Raw genomic sequence first — 10,571 nt, forward strand, 5'->3', positions numbered from 1 at the left:
CCGTGTAGGAGAAAGGGAACTAACTAAAAAAACTTTCTTATGTTGACTTCTGTTTATCAGTTAGCCTCTATTAGTTTTTAGACCATAAATTACTTTATGTTTAGATCTTCTATTTAGCATGCGAAATACGAACTGAAGTTTAGTTTATTCCCTCCAAACACTCCCTTATCTCAGGTCAGAATTTAGAACAATAGCATACACATTTTCAAATCGCATATTTTTGTTGTGAAGTTAATATTATCCACCGGGCGGCAGAGCTCTCTGCTCTCCCCACCACTCCCTCCACTTCTCTGATATGGCCGCACCGACCTCCCCAGCGATTCCCACCGCGCGCCCGACGGCGCCCCTCCCGACCATGGAGGACATCATGGCGTCGTCGCGCGCGCAGAGCATGCGCGTGTGCCTTCGCACGGCCGGGCCCTTCTTCCGCGTCACGGCCACCCGCGGTGAGGGTGGGGAGGCCGTGGAGCTTGGCCGCGCCCAGGGCGGCATCCGCCCGTGGCCTGGCGGCGCCGTGCTGCACCTCGACTCCATGCGCATGACGCGCGCCACGCTGAGCGTCCCGGACCGCCCACTGTTCGGCCTGGGGATGTTCCTCGGTGCCGTCGCCGTGCGGCACGGCTTCGACGCCGGGTGCAAGCGCGCCGAGCTGCTCGCCATCAACGACACGCCGCTGTACCACGACAAGGTATAACCGCAGTCTCTATCCCCCCCTCGACGAATAACTTTCGTGAGCGATTGTTGCTTCAGAGTTTGCAGTGTAGTGGTCAAGATCAATTGTTCTGCCATTAAATTCATTCGCTACATCAACCAGTATTGGCAGTGCGGTGTTGCGGCCCATAAATTTACATTGATTTTCTGTGTCAAATGTTTTACATGGAGAAGCAAGGTGCAAGGATGCGTACGGTTTGAAAATACTGGTATTGAGTTTTGAAGTATAGCTATTGACAATATATAGTTCCAGTATTTGAATAGTTGCTTCACGCGTTTTTGCTTGAAAACTAAGCATGTGTCCCTGTTCATGTCAATTCCCATAATCATTCTTGGTATTACCTTCCTTTTCAAAACAAAATGAATAATATTCTTTTTCTGCTAGTTAATGGGATGCAATGATCTAAAACAGCAAACTGCAACTACTAGATGTACAGATTTGTAAGATCCACAAAATTCATGCTTGCCTTTTGAATGCATGATACTTCCCGTGGTGAACTCGAACAAAACATTTGAAACTTTTTTCGTTGTTGCCAGCTCGTTAGATTTTACATGAGGATGGGTTTCAAAGCAGTTCATGAGGTTGATGGATCATCAATCAGTGATCTTGGTCACATGTTGGTGTGGGGAGGTAGGGGTACTAGAATGGATGCTGATATTGAAGAGCTTCTTATTAAGTGGGGAAACAGATTCAGACTACAAGACTAAAAGGTGGATGGTAATACTGATATGTTTTGTCGAGACATGCAGTTTTTGCAGCATGCCGCATACAAATCTTGTTTGGATGCAATAAGGTACAAGCCTTGCTTCAACCTTTCTTAACATACAATTACTGTACATCAAGATCTTGCTATGTTTCAGTTCTTCAGTATATCCAATTGAATTTGTTATGAAGTTATGTGAACACATAAGGTTATTTCCTTATATTCTAAAATAGTGGTTAGCTATTGCTTGATTGGGAAGTGTGATTACATTTTCCAACAAGGGCTGGCCATTTTATCTTGATTGAAATGGTGGAGTGAATAAATTTCCTCAGGGAATTTTAGGATTCTGAAGGAGGTCGGCCCAAAATTTTCCCATTTAAATAGAGCTACGAGGTTATGAGAAGGGTGTATTAAATTTTTAATTACCCTTCATCTCTTATACAACTAATGAGTTGACATGTCATATTTAAAGTCAATTCATGCACAAGGGAAATAGTGTAGTAGTTCCTGGTTAAACATCCTATGACATTTATGGACTAACAATTGTTAGGTGTGTAATGGCATGACCTAGTGAATTTTTTGATAATAGAACAAAATTTTAGCCTCTACCATCAGGGATGGTAGACAGGTGAGCGTCAACGACAAAGCCAAGCCATAAGGCTCAATTCTTACAACCTAACAGGGAATAGAAAAGCAAAAAGCAACATAGGTTACATAGATCGGAGTGCTGTATGTGTTCCATTTAGTTTCTGTTGTCTCCTCTGTTTTTTGACTGCATTCATGAGTACTCATATGCAATCCTTTGATGGTGACATGAAACTGACCCAATTGTCATATTGTCCGATGGAAATCGCAGCTTATCTAGGATGGATCTATTTTTACCCCTGGTGCTTTGACAATGTGATCGCTGCTAGGAGCATATATGGATTTGTACTTGTATCTTAGACAAAATGACACTCTGGTCCTTTTTTCATTTGAAGCAATAAATCTTTGTGCTGGTGGTGTCAGCTGCCAACAATGATTCTTGTCATGAAACTCTGCGATAATAGCCACTTGGAAGAGCAGTCTATACTTAAGTTTTTTTTTGATATTGGGGATACTCTCCGGCCTCTGCAGCAAGCACTGACACGATGATTGTTTATTTTCTTATGTTGGACTTTGACCTCTGAACTTCATTATCATGCTACTGTAAGTGTAAGGTAACAATTTAGTATTTTTGTTATGAGCAAAAAGTTTTGTTGTCCGTCAAGGTGAATTGAATGCATATACATTTGCTAAGCAAAATAATATATCCGTTGCTATGTATCATGATATGATGATGAGGTGTCCGACAAGACAATCTTGGCTCTAAAGAATATTGAGAAAGGTAAATCTTGTGGTGCCTAGGTGTAAGATTTAGCGTGAAAATCCATAGTACCACTTGGGACGAAGAGCAACAAGTTTGGCTAGCAAGTGTTCACCAAGTTGGGAAGGGCGTTATAAAGTTATTAAAGTGGCTTTTGGGAATTCTTGTTGGCTAGAGACATCGCAAGGTGACAGCCTCCCAAGATCAGTTAAGGGGAGCTATTTGAAAAAAAAAATCTCAAGTGTTTGACAAGAAACTAAAGTGCTCAACAAACAATGGCCGATACATGTATCAATCTTAAAACAAATATGGCTGATGACTCTTAGATGCTAGATAGTAAGTAAGATGAACGTCTTTGCTATTTGATCTTTTTATGGTTTCAGCTTTCAGGTTCATATCAGTTGCACTAAAAACAGGGCTATATATTCACACACAAAAATGCGCCAATTTAGAGATTAGGCTTCACTAATAAGTTTTTAGTGTTAAAAAGATGCGAGAAAAATATTTGGAGCAACAAGAATTCAAGACTAAGCAAAGGAGGAAAAAAAACTGGGCTTGCCCTATCCAAACAGGCTACACTGATTTCCCGGCTTGTTCGGTTAGTAGTGGATTGAGGGGGATTGAAGATGATTAAATCTTTTTTCATACAAATTTGAATATAAGAGGATTTAATCCTCACATCCACTTCTAACCGAACAAGTCCTTAAATGGCTCGATGGAAGTCGTGAAAACCCAACCAGTTTTCCTTCGTATTCCAACTCGATTTGTTTCCAAATCAAATTTAGATCTATTTTTGATGTGGGAAATTTGAAGAACACTTCCTCGATATAAACGAGAGCATGACGACCAATTAAAGAATCCAACTTGCCACGTCTCTCTATAAGTTTTAGCGATGTTCTACATGGTCTTGTCAATCCTATGACAACCTCTATGTACTCATCAATGATAGATCTTACCGGGAGGTATTCGAAAGTCAGGCTTATCATTTGTTTCCATCGATTCGCTGCGTTCTTCCTACGATTAAATGTTGTGCAACCTGGAGCGGTTAGCGTTTGCTAGTGTGTGCGTGATACAAATCAATATCAGCATACCTCTTATCTGAACTTGTGTTACTGTTGGGCTCAAAATTGACTTTGTAAAGCGTTTCTCTGAGTGGAGAGTGTCTGATCTTTGGGGTTTCCTAGCAGTATCTCTATGTCCTACAGCCTTGTCATGGGTAGGAGAACCTCGCCAGAGGAGAGGAGATGAGACTTTTTAAGTTCGAGACATAGGCCAAAATGCCAAATTCTTGGAAAAGGAATTTGATCTACAAATTTCTGAAATGCCGGTATATCCACCACCCGGCAACAGGTGGAAGACAGCCAAAAAGGTAGAGGCAAAAACCGTGTGGACTTTTGCGGGCCAAACAAGCTCGCCCATTCAGCAGCACCTACACTGTTCATTGATTGTAGCCCATGAGCTCGCCCAGTCCTCCAGTTTTATACGAGACTGACTTGACGGACTCTAAACAGTTCCATAATACTAAAAATCCTAGGTGACAAAGTGAAAACAAAAATAGGTGCTTCATAAGGAGACATGGTCCAACATATTCTACGAGGAGCAAGAGGCTGCTTGCATCCTGCTGTGGGAGTTAAGTCTAACTCTTTCTTTATTTGATTTTATTGTCGGCTCTTAATGATGTGGCAAGTAGCAAGTGTATTGTGGGAGTTAAGTCTAACTCTTTCTTTATTTGATTTTATTGTCGGCTCTTGATGATGTGGCAAGTGGCAAGTGTATAATGCCTTCAGTTGGTTCTTCTATTAGCATTGCTCTAAGATCCTTATTAGGCCTTGTTCAGTTGCATACAGACCATAGGGGATTGAGAGGGATTAAGGTCCTATTGGTTTACTATAGGTTAGTTCCCGCCACATCAGATATTTGGATTTTAGTTAAAAGTACTAAATATATTCTAATTATAAAACTAATTACACAGACAGACGAGGACTAAACGATAAGACGAACCTATTGAATCTAATTAGTTTATGATTCAACAATGTTGTTGTTGGAATTAGAATATTTGTAAGGGTCCCTTGTGCATAATGGAGATATAGAAGTGGGTGTGTGTGCTGGTTTGGAGAGCACACAGGAATTTACACAGCAAAACAACATGGTATCGAGCTAGGGTTAGGGTTGGGGCCGCCGAGCTCGCCGCCCGCCTCTGCTCCGCTCCGCTCCGCCGCGCCGCCCCTCTCCCCTCGCCGCCGCCGCGCCCTGCACCAGCGCCCGCACCGGGGGTCGCGCGCCCGTGCTCTGGGCCGCGCGCCCGTGCAGCCGGGGGGCCGCGCGCTCGTGCTCTGGGCTGCGCGTGTCACACCCGGGTTTCGGGGCACCAAGGCCCGGGCGCGAACATAATCACCAGGTGTGCTGGGACCAAGTCTCACACATATGATGAATCATGGCACATGATCGAATGTCACAACTTTACTATATAATAGAAGTTCTGTACAAAATAAATAAATAATTACATTATAAGGAGACAACGGTCCAACAACCCAAAGTTGACTGGGAGACGACGACCTAGACCTCTCATGAACACATCGCAACATCCTCCATGCGCCTCATCCTGTGGTACCTGTTCTTGACCTGTGGGGGGGGGTTGTGAGACAGCAAGAGTGAGCTCACATACGTTCATAGCTCAACAAGTTGTGGGGAATAATGTGCATGAGCTCGCGAAAGGTGGGAGCTCATGTGAAGTGTAAGGTTTACCAAAGAGGATGGTTAGAGCTGAGCATTGCCTTTAAAGTTGGTCAAAATTTTATTAGCAGTTACTAAGTATAAGTAAATACCAACCCAATTAAGTAGTAGAACAAAAGTAACAACATCACCAGCGATGCAATGCATATGACAAATTGAATTTAGTTCCATAAATTAATCATGTGAGGATCCGAGCTGCTCATGACCGTGAGCACGGCTAGTATACCAGTTTTACACTCTGCAGAGGTTGCGCATCTTTACCCACAAGTCATGTTACCCATCTGCCACGGGGTTGTATGGGCCCCATACACCTCTACCAAGGAAGCGAGGCAGGGTAACACTACGAGGCCTTTACAAAGTTCCACTAGCTTCAGAAAACCCGCTACAGTTTATAGGAAGCTCCAATGCAGGGATCCCTCGCCTAACCGCCATCGCAGCAAAATCAACCAAGGACCTCCCTACACTGACCACTCCCCTACTGCCCTTGCCCCTTTCGGGTAAGGTAGTCCTCCACTAGCTTTCCTAATTAATCAGCCAAGGGCGTCCCATTAAACCCTTGTGGTAGCACTGTTTTCCCGGGTGGTCGCTCCATGTTCTAATTAACATAATGATCTTATCATGAACAGTAAATAACAATTGATAACAAAAGTATAATCATGAATAATGTATCTCCATAACCAAAACCACATATAGCACTAGCAAGTACTACCCAAAAATATTGAGCGGTAAAACAAGGTATAAAGATAGTCAAAACTGGGGTAACCTATTGGATCCCATCAAAATTAGCCTATGCAGATCATTATGATTAATCAGAACATGACTGGGTAAAAGAAGTGATCAAGGGCACAACTTGCCTGGGACTTGAGATTTCATATACCAGGATGATCTTTAGGTGACACGTGTCCTCACTTCTAAACGTAGCCATCGGCGTTTCGACCCCGGGGGGTCCCTGGACCAACGAGTAAATTGTCGCTGCGTGTCCCAGCCCAGATGGGTCGGCGCGAGATGGAACACAAGGGGGAAAAGCCGCGGCTCGTGTTATCATGCGCCCAGGGCGGATGCACTTGCAGTAGGGGGTTACAAGCGTTCGCGAGGGAGAGAGAGAGAGGGCCTGTCCGTCAGCCCGTCCTCCCGCGCGGCCACCTTCTCGTACGAGGGCCCTGGACCTTCCTTTTATAGATGTAAGGAGAGGGCCCAGGTGTAGCAATGTGCTAACGTGTCTAGCAGAGAGGAGCCAGAGCCCTATGTACATGCCGACGTGGCTGTCGGAGAGGTGTTGCTGCCCTGTTCATGTGATGTCGTGGCCGTCGGAGGAGCGCTTGAGCCCTGTAGAAGCACAACTGTCGGGGCTGTTGGGTCCTTGCTGACGTCTCCTTGCTTCTGTAAGGGGCTGAGAACCGCCGTCGTCATGGGAGCACGCGGGGTGCCATCATTACCTGTTTACCGGGGCGAGCCAGATGGGACGCCGGTCTTGTTCCCCATAGCCTGAGCTAGCTAGGGGTAGGGTAATGATGGGCCCCCCTGTAACGTGGTCGGTCCGAGCCCAAGGTCGGGCGAGGCGGAGACTCCTCCGAGGTCAAGGCTGAGTTCGAGCCCTGGGGTCGGGCGAGGCGGAGTCCGTCGTCCGATGTCGAGGCGGAGTCCGAGCCCTAGGGTCGGGCGAGGCGAAGACCGTCTTCCGAGGTCGAGGCTGAGTCCGAGCCCTGGGGTCGGGCGAGGCGGAGCTTCCTATGGCGCTTGGGGCTGGATTCGGTTGCTGTCAGCCTCACCCTGGCGGGTGGCACAGCAGTCAGAGCAGGGCAGGCGGCGCTGTTTCCCTATCAGGTCAGTCAGTGGAGGGGCGAAATGACTGCGGTCACTTCGGCCCTGTTGACTAAGGAACGCGTGTCAGGATAAGGTGCCAGGCGATCCTTGCATTGAATGCTCCTGCGATACTGTCGGTTGGCGAGGCGATCTGGCCAAGGTTGCTTCTCCGTGAAGCCTGCCCGAGCTAGGCCTCGGGCGAGTCGAAGGTGCGCCCGTTGCCTGAGGAGGCCCTCGGGCGAGGCGTGAATCCGCCTGGGTCTACTGTTTCTGCCCGAGGCTGGGCTCGGGCGAGGCGAGATCGTGTCCCTGGAGTGGACGGAGCTTTGACCTGTATTGCGCCCATCAGGCCTTTGCAGCTTGTGCTGATGGTGGTTACCAGCCGAGTTTAGGAGTCTTGGGGGTACCCCTAATTATGGTCCCCGACAGTAGCCCCCGAGCCTCAAAGGGAGTGTTGGTACTTGCTTGGAGGCTTTATCGCACTTTTTTGCAAGGGGACCGGCCTTTCTCGGTTGCATTTCGTTCCGGTAAGTGCGCGCGAGCGCACCCGCCGGGTGTAGCCCCCGAGGCCTCGGAGGAGTGGTTTGACTCCTCCGAGGTCTTAGTGCCTTTTGTGACGCCTCGACCGGTCTGGTTGTTCCCTCATGCGAACTGGTCGTAGCCTGGGTGCATAGTCAGGTTCCGAGTTCTCGGGCTGGTATATTGACGCTGTCAACGGTTTGGCCGGAGCCGGGTTTGCGAGAGCAGCCCCCGAGCCTCTGCACAGGGCGAGAGGACGGTCAAGGACTGACTCGGCTTTTTTCATACGCCCCTTCGTCGCCTTTCCGCAAGGAGGGGGGGGGAAAGCGCCATGTTGCCCTCGGAGGGCGCCGAACATGGTGTTTCCAGTGAGTTGCTAATGGGTGATCCGAGTGGACGCCCGTGCCCCGTTCGATAAGGGTCGGCTAGTGGCCCAGAGGCGCGCTCCAAAAGTACCTGCAGGTGATTTGTCGGACCCGGTCCCGTTTGATAGGGTCCGAGGGCTCGATGCCTCCCTCTGATGGGATTCCGTTACATAATCGCTCCTGCTGGTCTCAGAAATGTCCTAGGGTACCTCGGGAGCGTAGCCCGAGCCTCGGCCATGTATCGGACGTACCCAGAGTCATCCCTCACTCTGCGTGTTCTGAGGCGGCTGTCGAACCCTTCGGGGGGCCAGCCTTCGAACCCCTGATCAGTAGTGGGCGCGGAGCCCGAGTGGCCTGAGGCGGCTGTCGAACCCTTCCGAGGGGCCAGCCTTCGAACCTCTGACCAGTAGTGGGCGCGGAGCCCGAGTGCTCTGAGGCGGTTGTCGAACCCTTCCGACGGGCCAGCCTTCGAACCTCTGATCAGTAGTGGGCGCGGAGCCCGAGTGCTCTGGGGTGGCTGTCGAACCCTTCCGAGGGGCCAGCCTTCGAACCCCTGATCAGTAGGAGGGCTCGGGGCCCGCTTCCTTCGCAGAGAAGGATCCCTTTCGAAGTATCCCCTTTCCCGGTCCCTGTAGCAAGAGAGAGAAAGGGGAAGAGGAAAAGGATACGAAATTGAACGATGTGGCGCACCTTTTTTGACACGGTCATTATGGCGGAGATGAAGCGTCGTCCGCTTCGCCTGCCAAAGGTGTCGCCTGCCCTGCCACGGAGTCAATGCGGTGGGACGAGTGGTTCGCGGGGCAGCTGTTGTGTGAGCCGTTCGAGGGACGGAACACGGGCGCGTCGTCTTCACGCCGTGGGAGAGGGCTCCTTTGCTGCCCTAGGAGGGGACGTGAGCCTGCAAACGATTTGACTGCTGCTTCCGCCCGCCTGCCGCCGCCATTACTGTCGGCCCACCTTTGGCCATATCGATCGTCGCGCCTTTTCCCGCGGCTGACTGACCTGTGACCGACGTGCTTGGTTGGCACTGTTGGGCCATGCGCAGGGTTGCCCCGAGTCGCGGCACCAGTTCCGTAGTCGAGGAGGCACGTCATTGGCGTAAGTGGCGGTGCAGTTTTTCGCAAGTAGCAACCGGTGCGCCAGTTACATGACGTGTGGGCCTGGGCCTCCATGCTGGATGCGTCGAAGTCGTAAGGGTGCATCTCTGTGGTGCAGTTGCATGCCGCCTGCATGGCGATCCGCCCTTTCACCCACTGGTTTAGGCGAAGATGGAGGAGTGCTTGTAACCGCTGGGCGGTTACACGCTCCGCGCGCGGCGGTTTGGCTTCTTTTGTCCCGGCCAGCTTGCATGGCGTGTGGGACTCAGCCCCCGTGTCGTAGGGGGAGGACCTTGGAGCGCGTTGGTGAAGACTTAGTCCGTGACGCCTGAGGACGCGAGTGAGGAGAGTCGCCTTTAAAAAGGGATCGACCCCCCAGGTGGTAGCCATGCCTTCGCACTCTCCTCATGCATCGTGCCCTTCCGCCTTCCGAGCCCCCGGATGGGGAGCGCCCGCGTTGCTTTCGTCTTGCTGCTGTTGGAGGAGCGCAACTTCGCGGAAGTTGGTACCTTTCAGCCATCACTCGGCTTCAAGGATTTTCATCAGGCAGCCGGCTGCATCCCCTCACCAATGGTCACCCAAGACGGTGACCACCCGTTTGATGGTGGGGAGAAGCAAGCCGGGCTGCGGCCTCTGCCCCGCCCTCAGCTTCAAGGATCTTCATCATCCTTGTTGGGGAGGAGGGCGAGGCGAGCCAGGGCCTGCCTTCGCGTGGGCTGGCGTCCCGCTTCTTCCTCCAGCTTCTGGGGGTGGAAAGCATCCTCCAGCTCTGCGGAGGAGGCGCCCTCCAGCCATGCTGGGGAAGGCGAACTGCTGCTGCCCAGCCAGGGTGCAGCATTCCGTCCTCTGTCCGGGCTAGGACTGGGCATTTTTAACCCGAAAACCGAACCCGAACCGAACCCGAACCCTAATAGACCGAATAGGTCAGTTTTCGGTTTTCGGGTTCGGGTTTCGGTTCATAGATCTGTTCTGTTCGGGTATCGGTTGCGGGTTCGGTTTCCAGCTAGTCAAACCCGATTAGACTCAAAGAACCGATCTAGTAACGGGCTAACTGGCTAAGTGGCGGACGGCCCAACTCAGCGTCTCAGCCACTCAGGCAAGCACTCCGCACCGCACGGTGCACACACGGATGCACCCGCAAGGCCTAACCGCAACCCTAGTCTCTAGCCTAGCCGCACCGCTCGCAAGTCGCACGGCGCACGCTGCACGCTGGTCTGCCGCCGCGCCGTCGATCCACCGTCGCTCTGCCGCACGGAGTCGCACTGGTCCGCCGCCGCGCCGTAGATCCACCGCT

The 10,571-nt window shown here is 50.5% G+C and overlaps 1 protein-coding gene across 2 annotated transcripts; it reads left to right on the forward strand.

Annotated features, from left to right (window-relative positions):
- Positions 1–207: 207 nt before the first annotated feature.
- LOC100272586 (Os10g0351100-like protein) lies at positions 208–2,728 on the forward strand. 2 transcript variants are annotated; one of them, XM_008668526.4, is made up of 3 exons: positions 208–688; positions 1,249–1,505; positions 2,272–2,728. In XM_008668526.4, exons 1-2 carry the CDS (start codon positions 296–298, stop codon positions 1,417–1,419), a joined length of 564 nt encoding a protein of 187 aa, XP_008666748.1. In that variant the 5' UTR covers positions 208–295; the 3' UTR covers positions 1,420–1,505; positions 2,272–2,728. The 2 variants fall into 2 exon arrangements, with proteins under 2 accessions (XP_008666748.1, NP_001140521.1); NM_001147049.1 differs by having other exon boundaries at positions 277–688; positions 1,249–2,662.
- Positions 2,729–10,571: the final 7,843 nt, after the last annotated feature.

The sequence above is a fragment of the Zea mays genome, chromosome 1 (assembly GCF_902167145.1).
Source record: "Zea mays cultivar B73 chromosome 1, Zm-B73-REFERENCE-NAM-5.0, whole genome shotgun sequence".
Taxonomy (NCBI): Eukaryota; Viridiplantae; Streptophyta; class Magnoliopsida; order Poales; family Poaceae; genus Zea; species Zea mays.